The 20,893-nt window shown below is 40.6% G+C and overlaps 1 protein-coding gene across 4 annotated transcripts in view; it reads left to right on the forward strand.

The window, feature by feature from the left end:
* ABCC8 (ATP binding cassette subfamily C member 8) overlaps nt 1-10,717 on the forward strand; it is a 147,904-nt gene extending 137,187 nt beyond the window's left edge. For all 4 annotated transcript variants that reach the window (XM_019552028.1, XM_019552029.1, XM_019552031.1 and 1 more), the window contains 5 exons: nt 1,353-1,461; nt 2,678-2,781; nt 6,167-6,300; nt 7,701-7,763; nt 10,462-10,717. In XM_019552028.1, coding sequence (XP_019407573.1) covers nt 1,353-1,461; nt 2,678-2,781; nt 6,167-6,300; nt 7,701-7,763; nt 10,462-10,599 — 548 coding nt within the window. In that variant the 3' untranslated portion in view covers nt 10,600-10,717. The remainder of the gene's footprint in view (nt 1-1,352; nt 1,462-2,677; nt 2,782-6,166; nt 6,301-7,700; nt 7,764-10,461) is intronic.
* The last annotated feature ends 10,176 nt before the right edge of the window (nt 10,718-20,893 follow it).

Consider the following 20,893-nt stretch of genomic DNA (forward strand, 5'->3'; position numbering starts at 1 on the left):
ATAAGCTAGAGGTTTTTTTTACTCATCCTGGATTCAAATAGATGATTCTTTCCTGGATCCAACTTCCAAAGACCTATCTCCCTACTTCATTTACAAATTCCATCCCAGCCATGACTTCCTCTGTGAGCCAGTAACTCACGGTTGATGTGTGAGAGGAGTAAACATTGGCATTTGGATCTACTATATGTATGTATATAGGGAGATTCTCAGGTGCAACAGGCTGGGTCAGATGTCTATTTCAGCCCCTCTGGAAATAAAGGCAATTTGACTATTTTTTGTATGCAGATGCATACATTGCTCATGATGTTCCTAAGTAACACCATTAAAAAGAAACTTAATTCCCCAAAACTGCACGTGTATATCAGCAGCCAGTCAAAGAAGCTGGACTTTCTTTCTGTGCCTCTTGGAGCTAGATTTTCTTTTAGTTAATTTGTTACAAAAATATGGATGAGAGGCAAGGAACTAAACTTAACCAAAGAAAAAGAGGTTACTTAACAAAAAACCTAGACACACGCTTGCATTACCTAAAGTTTAGGTAGACCTTGCTTATCTTAAACACCTGTCTCTTTCGGCTGTCTGCTACTTCACACTTCCAGTCTGCTCCTTAGCACTCCCTATCTCACTCCCTGCCTGCCATGTACTTCTGGGCCTCTCTCTCATCAACCTCAAAGCTCTGTTCCATTTTCCTACCGGGAAATCCAGGCTTCCTTTCCCTGAAGCTAGATTGCATTCTAAGCTCAGCATAGTCAAAGGTAAAACATCAAAGTGAGTGATACCTTCAGTGTCCTTTCAATATCAGTAACAGGAATATCTGAAGTGTTTGGTCCCTCTCCTGCATATGTGCATGGACTCCTGCTTGAATTAGCCTTTTGTAAACATCTAGCAAACAACAAAATAAAGAATAAACAGACAGGTGAACGTATACCATTCAAAAATGTTACAAGCAGCTCCCAAACCCTTCTCAGCTATGTTTTAGTCTCAAGAGAACTGTGCTCTCTGATGACCAGAAACTCATTTCCCTGATTAATATAGTCCTGCACGCTTACTTTCATCAAGGGTAGGCAACTTTTTTTTGGCTGCGGACCAGTGTGACCCAACCCGGGTCAGAGGTGGGGTAGGAAAGCAAGTGCTAGGACTCGGCCACCATCACTGCTTGTCTTTGGAGAGTGCCTGCAGCAGAAGCCCCCTACACTGCTACTTGCCACCAAAGCCCCACATCTGTGGGCCAGATCCATATGTTGCTACCCCATTTTGTAACGTACTGTAAGCTGTTAACCAGTCAGGTAAGGTTGGTTGCTGTTGGTGTGATGTGGCAAACAAGTGCAACAGACTCTCGATGTTCTTCTGAACAGGGAGGATTATCATTGATGGTATAGACATTGCTAAGCTCCCTTTACAGACACTGAGATCCAGGCTGTCAATCATTCTCCAAGACCCAATTTTGTTCAGCGGCACAATCCGGTAAGTATTAAGCACAAGCTGCAAGAAATGGTTAGGATATCAATTATCATAGATAATGTTTTTCACAGAGGTGGCAGCAGCAAACTATCTGAGTAAAGGAGCTGATGCTGCTCCTACATAAATTGAAAAGAGGGGAGCATTGTCTCGTCAGTGTGTTTCTGTCTGGTATCTTGCCAGAGAACACCTTCACAGATGCTGGAACCCAGTCAGTGCTCCCCTAGCTGAAAGGAGGTGCAAGGGCCAGGGCACATCCTATATATGAAGGATCCTGGCAGTAGTCACTCTCTTCTGCCATCTGGACCCAGTAGATAAGCTAGCATGCTGGTTAAGCACCATTAATTTCCACACCTTGAAACTTCCTTTGACATGGTAAGGTATGCAAGGTGAATAGCCATGACACCTAAAAAAGGAGGGAGAAAGACAAGGGAAATCCTGTAAGGAGAGGCTTAGGATATGTTGATTTTGGAGCCTCATGCTCTGTTAGTTTTTCAGGCTTTGTCCCATTCTATCTTCCATGAAAATCAAAACCTCTTTCTTCAGAGGGAAAGTCACAGTGGGAGCTTGGCAAAGAGAGCTTCAAAAAAGTTTCCATTCTATGGAATTTTCAACCAAAAGGAATAATCTGGCCCTTGGGTGATATCACCTAAACAGCTGGAAATTATTGTAATTAGACTTAAATTTATTTCATCACAAGTTGAAGACTGCTGCAGTTTGGCAAATTTGCCTCTATGAAAAAATATGAGACTGGGGTACATTACTGTGAAGAGAGCAAGAATCATTTGGATCTGAAAATACAGTGACTAAATACATTTATTTTGTTTGTTTGCCTATTTTATTTGAGCCCACATCGGGCATTCACAACATATGCAGTAGCAGTATAAAGTAAACGTAAAGTTTTGCACACTGCAGTGAGTCTTATTCCTGAATATTGTGTTATGTTTCCAGCAATGTGATATGACAGGAAAAACAAAGATGTTTGTTTTTGCTTATTGTGGGTAATACTAAGCTATGGTAACACTCAGAGTGGTTGATAACACCTGTTTTTTAATTTACGGCTATGGTTCCGCTCTAGTGCTGTGTTTGTGTTTCATAGTTCAGCACAAGGCTGGATCATCTTGTATATGACCCTACAGTTGTATTGGAAAAAATGAGTGTAGGAGCCATGTATTTGTGAAAGCGATGTTGCTTTATAATTTTAAACTGCATTTAACCACAGGTTTAATTTGGACCCAGAAAAGAAATGCACAGACAGCGTGCTCTGGGAAGCCTTGGAAATAGCACAGCTGAAACACGTGGTGAAAGCACTTCCAGGGGGTCTAGGTAATAGTTCTCTCTGCTTCAAAAACTGTTCAAGTGGTAGATTCATTTCTATTTAAAGTTTAATTACTATTTTAAAAATGACTGTTACAGAAACAAAAATTATATAGGATCATGTAGGCTGATACTGGAATTGCTTTGGGGAACACTGTGTGAAGTCAAATGTTCTGGGCCCATCCAACTTTCTCTCAGTATCTGCATAATGAATATTTTACTCATTGACATACATCAGTACCCAAACCCCTACTGACCTCATCAGAGCCAGGTGGTCAGCCTCTATAATTCTCTGGCTAATGAGTCAAGTACAAATGAACCTAGTTAAGTTTCTAAGCTAAGGACACTAAAGCAGAAGGCAATGTAATGAAAGCTGAGTGAAGGTACAAATAACTGGCTCTAAGATGTCACTAAATATCTGTAAAGTATAAAGACTTAAAAAGCTTAGACAGATTGCAGAAGAGCATTGTTTTCTGAGTTGAGAAATTGATGGACACAGACTGATAGTGAGAGATAATGCGTAAGCCACAAATGTAAGGAAGAAACCCAGTTTCAGAAATGAAATATGTTCAGCAGGCTAAATGTCTGATACATATGAAGAATATAGCATGATAGGAGTGCTACTCTTGATAGAAACATAAGAGAAATACTGTCATAGAGCATATTAAAATAAAGCTGAAGCTCACAGAATAGTGTGAGTGCTATACTATATTCTGATATAGGCGACAGGAGTGCTTGCACACATGACGGGGGTTTACTTCAGTTTAGTTCTCTCTAAACTGAAACGGTGGGTTTTTAAAAACCCACCATTTCAATTTAGGCAGAATTAAACCAAACTAAACCCCCATGGCATGTACACAAGGGTGGGGGCCCAATCCTTAGAGCACTCCGGCAGCGGGGTTGAGGGGAGAGCTGCTGACAGGCTGAGTGGTCCCTAAGCTGCGGGGGGACCAGTGCTTCCCTCTGCCACAGCAGCAGCACCCCCCAGGCAGCACCTAGCCCAGGCAGTCCTGGAGGGCGTCACAGCCACAGAGGGAAGCACCAGCTCCCACTGCAGCTGCAGAGGGAAGCACCAGGCCCTTGTGCAGCTCAGGCAGGCAGGCAGGCTCCAGAGAGGAAAAAAAAATCAGACTCACCACTTTCTTTTTTTTCCTTCAGTGGAGCCTGCTTGCACAGGCTGCCACCGGGATGCCTGCACAGCACTTGAGCTGCACAGGGCCCGGTGCTTCCCTCCATGGCTGTGAGGTATCAAACTAAAACACCTTGGACATGTTTTATTTTGCTGCGTCCCAAAGTCATTTAACAAGCAATACGCCGCCGACAGCGTAAACAGCCACACCATTAAAGCTTATTATGCTGCCAACAGTGTAAACAGTTGCACCATTAAACTGGTGCAAAAGGTCATTTAAGCTGCTTTAAAGGCCAATTTTGTAGCATGTACAAAGGGCCCAAGACATTATTTACCCTTATTATGTTTCCCCTGAAAGATAAATGCCTTTGGGCTTCCATTTTGTTGGTTAGGTCTCCTTCAGAGTCCCAGCCCCTCTTACACACTACTAGCATCATTGCAAAGGCACTTAATTAAGTAGTTGACATGGAACACAGTGCCCAGAAATGTAGTTCTTAGAGCAAGGAAATGAAACAGGTTTTGGTTTTGAATGGCATTGACTGCACCAACTGAATGAGACAGTTTAATTTTTTATTACTGTTTTTATTAATTGCATACAAAATTACTGTGAAATATACCATAACTTATAACACGTGTCATTGTAAGCTTCCATGACAGGGTCTTTTTCTTACTCTGGGCACTGAACAAGGTTGAGCATGCTGTCCAAACTCTAAACAAATAACAATAATGATAAGGAGATGGGCTCAATCCTGCTCTTGGGTGCATCCAGTTAGTTTCACTAAATACAATGAGAACAAAACTTTGCTTCTCTTTTTTTGAGAGTGCATCAATGCTGCCACTGTGCATGGTTTAAAAAATCCTGAACGTGAACATTAAATAACCTAATCACCTACTGTATGCCTAGAGTATTCCTAGTCTGAACTAACAGCTGACCTCAGAGTGAAGTACCATATTTTTAGACGTTCAAAATCCTCCTAACTTTAATTCACACTGACTGCGTCTACACAAGATGCTGACTTCACAGTTGTTGTTGCACAGCCATTTAGTATTTGTTTGTAGAAGTTTATACAAGTGATCTGATGATCTTTCCAGGAGTAGGTTGGTATGAAATCACATATTCCTTGCAGCATAGGTTGTGAAAATACTGTCATGTTCTCAGTGGCCACAACCATATTAGGCTATTGTGCAGTAGCATCACAAAAAAGGTGTTAATGGGCGCTATTGATGTGACAATATGTTCACAACCTATACTGCAAGGAATAACCTAACCTACTCATGGAAAAAGCATCATATCACTTGTTTTTTATTACCATGTTACTCTGTATAGGACCAGCTGTACCTTCCTTTTTATGCACATGGAGTCAAAACTTGCTATCCTTGTTCAGAAAAAGAACTCTTCCATTCAGTAAGATTTTGCTGGAGGAGGGACTATAGAATTGGCCCCAGAAGCAATAAGTGCTTTCTTAAGTCCAGTCTAAATGCCTTCCAGATGACAAATGACTTCCAAATGAGAGAGATTTTATCCAAGTATTTGTTCTTTATTTAATGTATATACATGAGTTACACAGCACCAAAAAATGCTATGCAAAATAAGACAATCAAATTTGAAGAAAAAGAGTAAAGACCTTTCAGGGATTAGATGTCTGACTTATGAGAAGAATTATCAGCAATTTAGATTCTAGTACTTTAATCAGGCATTGTGAAAGGTCAATAAAATAGTGAAAAGAAATTTATTTATTAGTCTGTTACATTAGCAATTCCATTGCTAGCTCACTGTGAAAGGATTCTGGTCCCAAAATGTAATTTGCATTAAAATGTGTTTTTTCATGTAGCATTTCAGTTTCTTATTTACTCGACCTAGTTTCAGTGCTGATCCTTCACATGATATAGCAGAAGACAGTGTTTCCATCTTTATCTACAGTAATATTTATGTGTAGCTTGTATGCGTCATAGGTCTGTTTCTATGCAGAATTTAAGTTTAGCTGTATACACAATGGATTACCAAAATGCATGATGTTTTTAAAATAACTGTATTTACTCCTAGTATCCCGAGCTACTAAGCATTCTTAGCTTACTTCATGAGAAATCTTAACTATAAACAATGCTAATATTTAATGTTAGTATAGGAAGCAGAATCGGGTGAATCAACCACTGAAAACCTACCAAAAATGATCTTTAGAAAATATTTATGTAAGTATTAGGCATTACTTTCCCAATGTGATCTCAAATCAAGACACACCCTAAGAATTAACTTTTGTTTTCCAGATGCCATAGTCACAGAAGGTGGAGAAAATTTTAGCCAGGGGCAGAGACAGCTATTCTGCTTAGCAAGGGCTTTTGTGCGGAAGACAAGCATCTTCATCATGGACGAAGCCACAGCATCTATTGACATGGCAACAGTAAGTTCACAGCATGTTCAAGCTTTTTTATAGAGAGAATTATTTTTTCTGAGTGGTGAACCACACTGTCTATGCTAAGTTGAGATGGAATTTATGTGCCACGATTCTGTCTCCTTGATAATGTGTAAAACACACTTTTTATTGCAGGTGTGTTTACAAGTCAGCCCAGCCATAGAGCCATTGAAGTGAGTCATGGTTAACTGGCCTGGCAAAGAGTCTGTAAACCGTTTTACTGGGACTTAATAGTCCTTCAAGCATGGTCTACATTAGGAAATGTTTCTTTTTATTAGTAGTTTGGTTTCCTAAAGTAAACGAAGCTTCATGGGCTCAGCTGTGATGACCAGTGGGGAGCAAATTTGACTAGTTATGTTAAGGTAGTTCCAGAGTAGGTAAAAGAGGCAGTGGACAGAAAGTAGGCTATAAAAAAAGCAAATAACATACAAAAACAATGTATTCACCTGTACAAAAACACTGTTGCATCTATCCCCCTGAAAGTGCTAGCTAGAGTTCCTAGTAGAGGATAAACCATTTTGACTGACAGTACTTTGTAACAGAACACTGAAAGCTGCTTTGTTCCCACCTACGTTAAACTGTTATGGGGAACCATTGTAAGACATGCTTTCAACCTCAAAAACAAGGTAGTATGTAAGTGCAGAATACTGTTGTGGAGGGGTGTTAAAGCAGCTAAAAATCTCTGCACCCTTAGTACCCCATAGAGATTTGACTATGAGACTGATAGAAAAGTTGAGAATTACGCAGAGACCAATGAAGATCAACTAGACAGTTCACTCTTTGGGACACATGTGTCTGTAGGGACAGAGGAAGTGATAATAGCTTTGCTTTGTTGAGTTTAGCACACAGAATATATTCCTAAATAGCAACAGGTGAGTGTTCTTTGTGGACAGCTCTGTATTTTAAAACTGTCTTAAGGACTTCCTCTGAAGTTGAACATTACCTGTACATCAGGCAAAATACACCCCTAGTGCTGTCAGATATATCAAGCATGCTGTGACATTCCATTGCCCTCAGTGGGACCAAAACAAAGCACAGCCTAAATGCCAGAGCGAAGGAGGATTGGCAGACAAGTCATTTTTCCTCCACACTGAAACAGTGATAGTGATACTTGTCCTCCTTTGCAAAGTGGTTCAGGGGCTCCAGATGAAAAGCTCTGTGTAACCTAAGTATTATTAAAAATTTGTAAGCTGAGAGTGTTGAGTACTTGACCAGTTCAGGCCCATTGTGCATAATCAAACATACCCCAACTTTGTTAACTTCTCATTTCCACAGCTAAGAAGCAATTCTCAATAGTAAGAGTTTGACATTCATTTCTGTTTACATACTTGTCATCACTGTGGAAACACTGCTATTTCAAAAGCAATAACAATTGTCCATTTACATAGGAGAACATTCTTCAGAAGGTTGTAATGACTGCATTTGCTGATCGTACTGTAGTCACAATAGCAGTAAGTATAAGCTGTGTTGTTTGTTCGAATGCAAAAATGCCTTTTAAAGCAAAGTATCATAACCCTTGTGAACTGCTCTAATCTGTTTATTTAAACACCACTTAATTAAAGGTTAGATTTATTTTCTATTTTAAACATATATGAAGTCATTTATTGAGTCTAGGCCTCAAACTTGCATCATCTCCTAAGCTGGATCCAGACCGTGGAGTTCCTCAGGAGCTGGATCTAGAAGTGATGGCAGTTAGGAAAATGGTGGCAGCAGCTGTAGTAGTGGCAGCAGACCAAGCAGTCCTGGGGAAAACAGTGGCAGCCAAGTGACTGTGGGGTGGGTGGGACTATGTCAAAACGGTCCTTGTTTGCCCCACCACGACCACCAACAGCCATGGCCAACAGGGCCATACTTCCCTCCCCTCCCCCCCTTGTCCCTCTCCTGAATTCCATGGCCTTACAAAACCCTGTGGGTTGGAGAAGTAGCCCCATGGGCCAGATACTCCCAATATAAACAAATTTTAAATACTCTTTGGGCACATCTAGACTAGACGTTTACTGCCGAGTGAACTAATTAGCTACACAGTAAATATCTTGTGCATGCATATGCAAGGCTGTTAGGCCTCAGGAAACTAGTAAATTCCACAGCAAGGCAGTACTTGTAAATACAAGTACTACCTTGCTGCAGAGCATTTTACTCCACAGCACCGCATGTGTAGATTCTGATGTGGCTAGCTGGGGCATGAGGGTGCTTCAGTGCCTGCCTGCCAGCTAGCCCCACACTGGAGCACCCTTGTGCCCCAGGCAGCCCCTCCAGCATGCTGAGCTGGGGGGTGGGGAGGGAAGCGAAGCATCCCCAGGCTGGCAGGCTGACCCACCAGGCCCTGTGCCAGCTGGGCCTGCTTTGACCCAAGTTCAGTGTGCTGTGGTCCCAGGCACGCATTCAAATGGTGCACCCAGTAGCAATGAATACTGGTGAAATAAGTTTATTGCTTATATATAAATTAAACTCTGGCTGGAGTATCTCTGGCATATCTAAATATGGTTTATATTCCATCTTAGACCAAAATGATCTCTATCTCTTTATTAGAATATGTATATAATTATCTAAGAACAAGATTTAACCCATGTTTAACTATAATATTTTAAATAAAGAAAAATAAAAATGATAGGATAGCTTTTGCATTGGAAAGTCCATATTTTTTTCAAATAAGTTAAATAAGCATTTTAGCAGCTTTCAAAATATATGGTTTTATCACTATTAAAAATGAGTTGATTCATTAATTGGAATACTTTTAAAATGATTATTAATGATCATAAATAATCATAAGTAAAAAAGTTAATAAAGATCAAAGTGAAACCAAGATATGGACCTGACACGTCAGCACAGATAAATACTTTTCAGTCCTCTAATTTTCCAAATATAATAATGTCTTTGGGCAATGAAATAAGCTATTGAATTACTTTACTTTAATGTGATATTATGATTAATGCCTCCCCTGGTCCTGGATATGACTGCAAATTGCATCCAACTGGAGGGCCTGATGACAGTGTAGTGGAGCTTCTCATGGGAGGGTAGCTCCTATAAAGTACCACAATATTGCAACCTCCAGAGTAAGGCTAGTCTGGGGTGCCTCAGAACCCTAGCCCCCACTGCCTTGGGGGAACTGCCTTGGCTGGAGAAAAGCTAAGGGACATCACCCTGACAGAAATGGACTGTCACTGAGGTGTTGTACAGTCAGCAGCAGTTCTTATCCGTTACTTTCTGGCAGAAGCTACAGCTATCAAAGGACTGAATATATGTACTCAGTGTGGCCTTTGGATTCTGTCTCAATGCTCCAGAGGGGGATGGTAGGTCTTGGGCAGCTTTTACTCTTCCACATTCTTGCCTAAGCGTACATGTCAAAGATCTTGGTATAATGGTCACAGGCCATACAAGCAGATTCATTGGGCACCTGACCAGACCTCTTATACGGAACACCATTATCCAGAGGACTGATGTTTGCTTACACAATGATTAATGGATTGTACATATAGTTGTCATGAAATGCAATTGTACAGCAGCTTTTCTTTTACACAGAGATTCTTTATAAACATTCTATGTCCAGTATACAACTACTGTAAGAATTATAATTTATAAATTCCTGACTTTGTTGTACAGAGAATTTCAATCAGTGTTGTCCTGAATTTTGTACAGGATGGATAGGGGAGGGTTCGTTTTTATTATTATTTTAAAGGTATATGTGCCCATTTTTATTGCACTTTCAGCTTTCTAATGGGCTTGAAAATGTCCATTAAAAAAGATTTCAAAAACAAACCTAATTGCCGTCCCCAATTTCCGATATAATTTCAGAAGCTGTATTTGAATTGGAAACACCTTCTGTTATGTGAAGGTGAAGTCATAAATGTATGCAACTTGGTATACTTGTTTAAATTGTATTTAGCATATCAAAGCGCAGTAAAACTGTGGAGATGACTCCATGTATTCAGACTCCTATAATCACATAAAGCCTCATCAACACAGTATGTCTTTCAGGATCATTGACTAAAGGTTTATTTCTGTAATTTGCATAGTAGGCTAAGAAGAAGTAAGATGAAGTCATCTTTATCAAGCTTGACCTTTGACAAGAATACTGGTTTTGATAAATGCTCCCTCTTCCACAGTGATATCCGATATGCTGAACTCCCATTGCCTTTGTTTGTTTTTCAGCACCGAGTACACACTATTCTGAATGCAGATTTGGTTATTGTAATGAAGAGGGGAGTTATTTTGGAGTATGACAAACCTGAGGTTCTGTTGGAGCAAGAAGACAGTGTGTTTGCTTCTTTTGTACAAGCAGATAAATAATAAGAATAAATTAAGCCTTTCAAAGTGCACTTGTACTATTCATTTTCTAATAATGTAAATTACCTGTAAATAAAATGTTGATTATTTCATAATAAAAGACTGAGTTTTCTATTTTTAATAATCTGATTTATTCTCCAGGACTAATGCATTCTTCATGGGAATTTCTTTCTTTTTTCATGTAAGATTTCTTTGGTGCTAAGAAACTCTGAAACCTATGATTCAAAATAATTATGGGGCTGAAGCATGGCATGACATATGCCAAACATGAACAGCCAAAATAAGGTTTTATTCTTTGCAATGAAACCTCTGCTGATAATACATATTGCTGTATTTGTTCTGATAGCAACAGGAGCAACTCTAAGAAACTTATCATGTTTGCTTGCATACAATATGCAGCTTTTTCCCAAAAAAAACAACTGCTGAAAATTGGAGTGGTCATTACATGCAAGGAAATATGGCAAGATTCATTTCTGCTGCTTACCAGGCAAAAACAAAAGTAAAATCTACACATGATCTTCAGGGAACAGAACAACGAGCAGGCTTGGCTCCCTGGATACTGCTACCCAGTTACTTATTACAAGGAAACATCTTTTTGCTCCATTCTGACTTTCAAAAACAAGGTGAGTATCTTATTCTGGGGCATATTGCATATGAGAAAATATAGAATTACCATGCACCTTTACAGCAATAACAAAAGTTAAGTAAAGTCTCCCTGGTACATAATGGTTTTGGAGACTAATATGGACTGGGGAAGAAATATCATGGGTGTTCTTGACACCTTTTGACAAATTTTTTTGAATAATGCAATTTCAATACACTGTTCTCGACTGTCACAAGGATCAAAGTAGAGACATGCACACCAGAAGATGGAACAGTAGGGAGTAAGTGTTGAAGGCAATTAAAATTCTGATGCTGTATAGTTTGGGTGTGGAGGGACACTTGGGATCTATAATTCATTAGGGTAGTAGTTAGATTAGCAACTTTTCTCATGATCCAGTTATTCAATACACCCCCACGTGGATATTTATAATTCAGCCTTGTAACCAGACCTACAATGTGTCATAGATGGTACTAAATTTATCCCTGCTGTACATAGGACTGAGTGCTAGGCTAGATGACGTCAGAAAAAAGCTGTACAAAAGACTTTTTCTAAAGCATTGATCTTTTTATCCTACCACTCAGTCTATTAAAAAAATCCCTTTCTTTCCATATACTATTACTTGCTTGTATCCCCTTGGTCTCTCCTTTAATACACTATGTACTCTGAGCATCCTTTGTCACCATTCACATCCCTGACTCTCATTCAGGCTGCCTCATTTCAGCCTTTATTGAGCTGAAACACATTGGGGTAAACCAAACTCCTGGAAATGCTGAGGAAGCTGAGAAATTGAACTAAGATTTTGCTCTTAGTTTCAGAGCAGCCCCTGCCCACCCTCCATTATCTCTCTCATTACAAGTCAAACCAAAGCCCTGGGTTCTGAAAGACACAACCTTCTGGGTGTTTCAAATCTGCACCTGAAATTTGATGGAAGACTTTGCTTCATCGCTGATATTATTGATTATTAAGGTGGGATCAGGAAAACTCAGTGATGTGACTGACATCTTCCACATGTGGTTCATTCTTTCCTTTCACTCTGCCAGATGGAGAATTCTGTCTATTGTGTAGGACCTTGGTTTTGATGCTTGCAAAGGAGAGGTGGCAGAGACATGCTGCGGTGTTCTGTAGTAGGTGGACCTTCCCAAAAACAGGGATTCATGCCCAGATGCATCACACCTAGGAGGTGACCCAGAACCTCCTCAGGCCAGGCTATCATCTGTCAGGATGGAATGGAGTTTTTAGTCAGTTGGAGAAGATACAAAGTCAGTTCCAACTGAGGCTGAGCACTTTCAGGTGTGAGCAGGGCATCCGTCAGAGTTGCACATTTGCATCCTAGAAAACTCGGAACCTATAAGGAAACTCCACAGGATGGAAAGGTCTACGTGCCTGAACCAAGTATTGTGAGCCTGTTGATCCCTATAACTTGCCATCCTTTAGGAATCAAACTCCCTGGTGAGGGAAAGGATGCTTTTGTGCATAAATTATGTAGCTGTGCCTTGTTTTGTTTGGCCTTGCCAAGAGGTCTCTGTTCAAATACTGACCCCAATAGAATTGGACAATTGAGGGGCAAAAAAACTTTCACTTTCTTAACACGAGTTGGAAAAGCAACTATTTGCTAGCCTCAGATCCTTATCTTCCTATTACACTGTCCTGAATTCATGATTATCCTTACCAATAAATTATACAGACATGCATATGTATGTACGAGTACATACAACTGTGTAATCAGCCTATCTGATGAACAGCTAAATGACAGGTTAAGTGATTGACAGCTAATAAACCTAATTAAGGACAGCACCCAGCCCTTTTCCTTCTGGTCATTGATAAAAAGTAGCAGGCTTTCCAGAACATACAAATCTAAACCTTTTCCACATGCATGAGCTGGAAGGAGACTAAATGGATGAGGACCTGGTATTATTTGGACAGTAGTGTCAGTTGTTCATCTACCTTGAGAAGAGAGAGTTATGCCATTGTCTTACAATTTAGGAAGTTCAGAGATTTTGGGAAATCAGCCTTCTGCTTTTATGCCCTTTTTCATTCAAGCATGCCTGGGGAAATCCAGTTGAAATAATGCAGTAGGTTGTCATTTTCAATATCCTTTGTTTTCTCTTACCATTCCTTTCCAAGTTAAAATGGAGCATTTTTCATGCACTAATTATTCTTTTCTACTTGCCACAGTGCAGAAAAGCCAAGGATATATTTTGTTGCATTACAAATTCCTCTATTTTGCAGCACTGGCTTTTTACTATTTGTACACTATTTGTGAATAGAGAGGCTTTACAACCAATGGAAGAGTGCAGTGTTAAGAACAGTGAAAATTAAATTAAATTATTACATGAATAAAATGACTCAGTTCTGTCAATAAGCTTGCACATGGAGAAGAGGGCAATGAGTACCGAAAAATATCCTCCTCCATGAAACTCACTGGCAAGTGTAAAAAAAAATAAATAAAACTATACAACTATAGCTATTATTTGTGTTTTACAGCAAAATAAGTCATGGTTAGGGAGAGACCCCACTATTGCATGAAACAGCAGAATACATGCTCCCAAAGATAAGTTACTTTACTTGGGATCAGGGCTTCACTGAGCTAGATGGATGCTGCACGTCAGCAGAGATGGCCAGAAGCTGCAACAGCTACTGCGAAGGATTCCTATTATTCTCTGAAGGCATTGGGCTGGATTGTGGAGCTGTGCTGGCCTCTGTGCCTGCTAGCTGCACAGTCAGGATTTCTTCCATTACTGCTAAAGCTGAAAACACTTCTGCTATGATAAATATGAGCATTTAGAAAATTATCAGTGGCTCTGCATCACTTTAGGACATTTAACAAGAGAAGTCAGGACTACTTGGTTAAAATCCTGGCTCCGCTGATGTCAGGAAATATGACTAATTGCTTAGATTCTATTTCTACCTCTGCTAATCACTTGTGTAACTTGGGGCAAATCACTGCAGCTCTCTTCATGAGTTGTCCGCCCATCTGTGAAACTGTATTCATAGAACATGGTCTCCTCAGTGGAGTTGCAAGATTAAATCAGTATCTGTATAGCACTTAGTGGTTCTTGGTTGATCTAAGTGCAAAGTAAACAGGAATATTTCACAGTTACCTGGATATTTATTATGCCGTTATAATAAAACCCTGCTTCCCGTAAGAAATGATTCAGCAAGAGAAACAACAGGGAAAGTGTATACAAGTGTAGTGAAGGAAAAAGGCCTGGTATCACACCATAATCCAATTGCTAAACTGTAAAGAGAGAAGTTCCTCCCATGAGCTTTATTCTACAATGCTAACCCAAAATAAGTTGGCTAGTACAGAATGGCCACTCTTGCCCTGCTCCCCTATTGAGTACCCGTTCCTGGCTCCATAGAAACAGTATTCCTCTTTGCTTCGTTGTTTAAACTATCATCAGAAGCCATTTGTTTCCTGCAGTTGGAAGGTTGTGTGTCCAGTCACCAAACAGCTGAGATGGGGGAAAATGAGGTAAATTGGTGAGTGACATGCACAAAACAAGGAGAAAAGGGCAGCGAAACACTCTCCAGTACTGAGGGATCTGAAAATGCAGGCCCTTCCTGGATAATTCAGCTCATGCTACATGAGTTCCTATGTAAGGTTCCACTGCTGAGTCACACTCCCAAACCATAAAACTGGTTCACTAGTGGGATGCCTTCCTCCTGACACTAGTTTTTCTTAGAACAATGTTACAAAAGCTATTTGTTCCCTTTTCAAGTAAATGTAATTACTGCCCTCTGGAGGGCAAAATGAAGAATTAAAGAAGCCTTTTATTCATTTTGGTTTTTAACAGTGGGCCTCACTATATTATTTCCCCCTGTGCAAAATATAAAATGATGCCAAGCAAATAGTGTTCTGTGCTTTATATCCATTTTGCAAAGACGCAAGCAACTGCATAAGAGGTAGTGAGGTAGAGAACCACGTCCCAGTGCATGAGCTTTCAAATGAGTTTGCCCAATTAGTAGCCCTGTGCAAAGTGGCTAGTATTCACTTCAGATTTGGATTCGGCAGGTTTGGGGAACGGTGATTCGATTCGGTGATTCAAATCAATTCGGCCGAATCCGATTTGGAGATTTGAGAGTGCCGAATCAGCCGAATCTCTAGATCACATAGGCCCCATCCCCCGCCACTTTCAATGACTGCCCCGCCCCCCACTCACAGGCTGCTGGGGAAAAAAAGCCCACATTCACAGGCTGCTGCCGGGAGGGGGGCTATCCCCACTGCCCCATGCTACATGGGGGGCTCTTCCACGAGCCCCCAGAAGCCCCAACGTTGCTGCAGCAGCTGGTGAGTTTGGGGTTTTTTGGAGTTTTTTTTTTAAAGGGCCAAGAGCTGGGGCAGGCAGGGCAGCCATGGGGGGGTTGGGAGGGCTGGGGGAGCAGGCAGGGGATGGGGCCTGGCAGGGGTCCCCTCATGGTCCCCTTCCCCCCCTCTTACCAGCATGGACTCTGGGTCCAGCTCCATGCTGCAGCCAGTGGGGACCGCCCAACTTGCCAAAGCTCTGTGAATCTTTTCTGAATCCATTCAGAGAGCTTTGAATTGATTTGGACCTATTGAATTGAATTGAATTGATTCAGTCCCCTGATTCGAGTGGGAGATTCAACTACCAAATCGGGTCAAATTTCCTTCAAATCAAATCAGCACTGAACTTTTGAACAGCCCTACCAAGTAGCTGATTTAAAAAAAAAAAGGTTAGAAAAGGACACAAAACAATCCCTTTTTAAATGTGAAGTATACCTTAACATCTATGAATCTATGAATGTGTGTAGGTGATGTATGTAGGTGTGTGTAGATGTAGGTGATGTACATATGGAGTCTTCACAAATCAGGTTTCTGTCTGCCATATAAATATGGCAATCCAATAAGCACCCAAAATATCCACAAGATAGGTGAAAAAAAAGTCCAACACACACGCACACACTTCTGGCTCAGATTAAAACCCATGGTATCAGATTAAGAGGTATTTTGAACAGAACAGTTGAAGATGTTTCCCTGAGCATTTCTAAAACAATTAATGGTGAATATCAGGGAGGGTGTTGAATAGGAATATATCATTCCAGAGATACCTGGTTCAGTTCCCTCCCTATATATAGTATACAGCATCCACTCCTGCCACTTAGAAATAGGATTCTGGGCTAAATGGACTATTGGTCTGACATACTTTGGCACTGGCACGTCTTATGTTCACTTTTTTATATCAGAGTTAAGAATGACAGCCCAGAATATGAGGAAGAGATATAGAAAATATGGGAAACCTCCCAACGAGTCAATATATCCAAAAACGGCTCTGGAATCTGTATATCCCTAACAAATTTGTTTATATATCATCTGTTTACACCTATAACGTACCTATGTATATAGAGAAAAAAGCAAGACAGAATTTAACTGTGGGATCTAGAATTATTTTGCTAGAGTGGTCAAAGTACACAATCAGAAATATTTGTTCTAATAGCTGTGGAAGCTGCTTACTTAATTTCAACTTCAATCACTGCAAGCTCTCACCCGCTAATCAGGACCTGGGGAAACAACTATTCACCGAGGCCCCCCAGGGGAGGACAAGAGATAATGGGCACAAACTGATTGATGATCACTTCAGGCTAGACATAAGGAAAAACTTCTTTATAAGTCAAGTGCTGGGGATTTGGAACAGGTTCCTCCCAGGGATGGTAAAGTCACCCACCCTGGCAATCTTCAAAAAACATCTTGATGCCCATCTTGCCGGGGTCATCTGATCCCAGCAGTCTTTCCTACCCAAGTGCAGGGAGGCTGGACCTGATGATCTGTAAGGTCCCATTGAGCACCCAACATCTATCAAACTATTACACTTCCTCATGGCATTAAGACATTGTCTAGTAAATCAGTGCCAATAACCACTTAGATATTATGGCAAAGTAATAAAGCTCCAAAGCTGAGGAGTGATTTGAGAGAGATACATGAGCCCTGCAAACCTCCAGCCTCTATTTTTTCAGGGGGAAAAACTGCTTTAGTGTGGATGAGAGGCATAACTAGCAATTTTGGCACCGTGGGCAGAGATGCCAGAGGGTGGTAGATGGGCTCTACCTGCTTTGGCTGCTGCTGATGCTCTGCAAGGTCCTCAAGGGCTGCCAATCTAAAGGACTTTAAACTGGCATCTTGGGCTGGCACCGCACTTGCTCTGCCATAGTTATGACAACTCTTTAAATTTAACTTGGAAGATAAATTTTCTGTGCAGGACAGGCTGCTAAACCCTTGTCCAATTACTTCACTGATTTGTATGAGTCTAAACTCATACCAAAAAAATAAACTGAAAGTATCTAATCAAAGTTTTCATTTTAAATGAACGGGCAACATCCCTTTAAATGAAATATAGCTGACTCCATATGCTGAACACTCTGGAAAAATAATTCCTGAGTCTGGGCTTAAATAAAGCAGGTTGACTTGGTTTGGGATATGTAAATACATATAGAGAATCCACACAGCAGCTCTTCTTTGCATCGCCTTTGGAAGTTCTCACAAACCTCTGGAAGCTCAGATCATGCTAGCTTAAGTATATGCACTTGAGTCACTCCTTAGTTTCCTTCCTACTTCATCAAACCTAACAATTGCTTGCATTCATGTGCCTTGCCTCTGTATGCTGGCTCCTTGCTTTAAATAAAAACCACCATCTTATTGGGTTTTATGAATCTACTGTGTATGTGGGTCTTTATAGTGAAGAGAAGTAAGGCTGTAAGGGACCTCCAAAGGTGCCTGAAGCAGGATCATCCCTATCCAAAACCATCCCATGTAACCATAATCTAAACTCTACATAAGACTATCCTCAACCCGGACACAACATAGACCTAACACCCTAACCTGCCACGGATGAAGCACGGGAACAAGAGGTCCTGGGTAGAGGGCCACACGCCCCACTACAGAGGAAGGCAAACCCCCCCACAGCCCATCCCAATCTGACCATGGGGTAGTATTTCTTCCTGACCCCAGATATGGGGAGCAGTCTGACCTTGAGCAAAGGGGCAAGACCCTCTAGCCAGGAACCTCTGGGCTTTGCTCCTAGCAGGAGAATTGGCACACCCCAATTGAAGTCTCCAGCCTTAGCTGTAGCCAGCACCCAATGCCTCTGTGAAAGCTAAAAAACCTGTAATGGAGAACAGAAAAAGGGAGGGGGCAGGAGCAGCCAGAAAAGCCCAGAAGCATAGGAAATATCTATGGCAGAAAAGAGGCATAGCTACAACTTGATATTCCCTGAACAGTGGGTGTCCAACTTCTTCTTGAACACGTGCAGTCATGGGGAGTCCACAGCTTCCCTAGGCACTATTGCCTCACTATTCTCACAGGACATACATTTTCCAGATATCCAGTCTAAATGTACTTTGCTGCAACTTCAAGCTAGAGATAATGTTCAGAGATAAATACTTCAAAAAATGCAATTAATGGGGTTTCAATATCCTGTCCCACGCTTAAAATTGAGCATGCATTAATGCTTTGCTGAATTGCAGCCTTTCCAAGGAAAGTTTCTATCCTTTAGTATCTTGCTGATACTTATTTAATACTTAAATGTATCATTTCCTGCTACTAGAGTTCTGTAGAGCTTCCCTGAATTCTTTTATAAAAGGTTTCTTTGGGAAAAAAAATCAAAAAACACCACAGTATCTATCTTGCATGCTTTTTCATGAATGCAAAGAATAAGACCAAGAAAATAATCTTAGTATAAAATAAATAGCAGAAGTACATCTATTTTCTAAATGCTTTCTATGCCACTAACAAAACAAGATAAATCAATGAAATTTAATGTAATTTTGCATGGAGCTAAGATCCCAGCTCCCCTTGGATATCTAAGTGATAACCAAACATCTCTGACATGGATCAGGAGCCAGAAAGTATGGCTTTCTGTAGCCTACTCCACATTCAACTAAAAAAAAATTAAGTAACACATTTAAAAGATCAATATTCTTTATTTGCATTGCAAGTAGGGCCATATGTGACAAATGCATGTATTTGGAACAGAGTGAATCACAATATCTCAAAATTGCCTAAAACAGTGTAAATGAATTAGCCAAGTGACCTTTGCCTAGATCCATGTTACTTCCCCTGGATCTGAACTTACTTACAAAAAGGAAAAAACTGGACCAGAAGGACTGCCCTGGGAAGACTCACCAACCCTTACTTGTAAAAAATTATTTATTTACAAAGAGGTAAGGATTTCTGTGGGTTATATCTTTTACTGGACTAGCTACATGGCCCAGATAGACTTAGACATGCTTTTGAATGCAGTTCATTCTTAATATTCATACATTAATATATATTAATTCAATATAGTAATTTATATATATTAATTAAAGAATGAACTGCATTCAAAAACATGTCTAAGTCTATCTGGACCATATATATTTACTCTCCAAAATGTGTGTGAGCTCCCATCACCAGATACTGTGAAAGCAAGTGCAAAGAGCAGAGCATAAGAAGGAAACAAAGCGCATGAGAAGCATACAAATATCAGGGGGGAAAAAGACATGTAAGGAAAACAGAGTCTAGGAAGGGGGGCGAAGGGGGAAGCCCGAGCTCAACAGAAGGAGGCTTTCCCAGTGCAGCGGCGCACACAGTACCAGCCCCTCCTTTCTGGGTGCTTCCACTGCAGCGTCATTATGGCTGTCTCACAGAAGCCTGTCACACACACACACACACACACACATATATGTATATGTGCATGCAGTAGATAGACAGATATAGCTATAGTCTAGTCTGTATGTATGCACTCAGACGGCATTAAAAAACATGTCTAAGTCTATCCCAGCTGCACTGCACTATTATATTTTAGTGTCCATGTGTATGCACTTATACATATGTGTGTGTACATAGATACACATATATATACATATGTGTGTATGTATCTATATATCTATCTAGCTACATATCTTTCTATCTATATAGGTCTAGACAGATAGGTGTAATACACACACACTTTGGGGGGGAAATGATATATATCATTTGATGTAGGATAGGTATATATAAATTTGCCCCTCCCCAAAGTGCACGTGTATACCTATTACAGATACCTATCTATCTATCTATCTAGGTCTATATAACTATATCTAGATAGATAAATAGATATGCCATCATTGCATCTATCTATCTGTCTGTCCATCTATCTGTCTAGGTCTAGGTAGGTGGACAGACAGATAGATGCAATGATGGCATATCTATCTATCTATCTAGATATAGTTATATAGATATATGTAGATAGAATACACACACACTTTGGGGGGTGCAAATGATATATATCATTTGATCTATGACAGGTATACATAAGCTTGCCCCCCAGTACATGTGTCTATCTATCTAGATAGATAGATTGCATCTATTGCATTGCATCTATCTGTCTATCTATCTAGACCTAGACAGATAGATAGATACATGGCATATCTATCTATGTATCTCTATAGAGATATATAGAGATATATAGATGGATATAATACACACACACTTTGGGGGGGAATTATATATATCATTTGATATATGATAGGTATGTATACCCCCCCGGTGCATCTATCTGGATAGATAGATAGCTAGATGCAATGATGACATACCTATCTATCTCTCCAGACAGATACAGACGCACACGCCGTGGGGGGACGAATGCGACGTGCCGGTCGCCGTGCGCTGGGGCTGTCTGAAGGCGCCCCAGCGCGCACGTGCCCCCTCGCTCCGGGGAC

Source organism: Crocodylus porosus, unplaced genomic scaffold (assembly GCF_001723895.1).
Source record: "Crocodylus porosus isolate Cpor-Errol unplaced genomic scaffold, CroPor_comp1, whole genome shotgun sequence".
Lineage (NCBI taxonomy): Eukaryota > Metazoa > Chordata > Crocodylia > Crocodylidae > Crocodylus > Crocodylus porosus.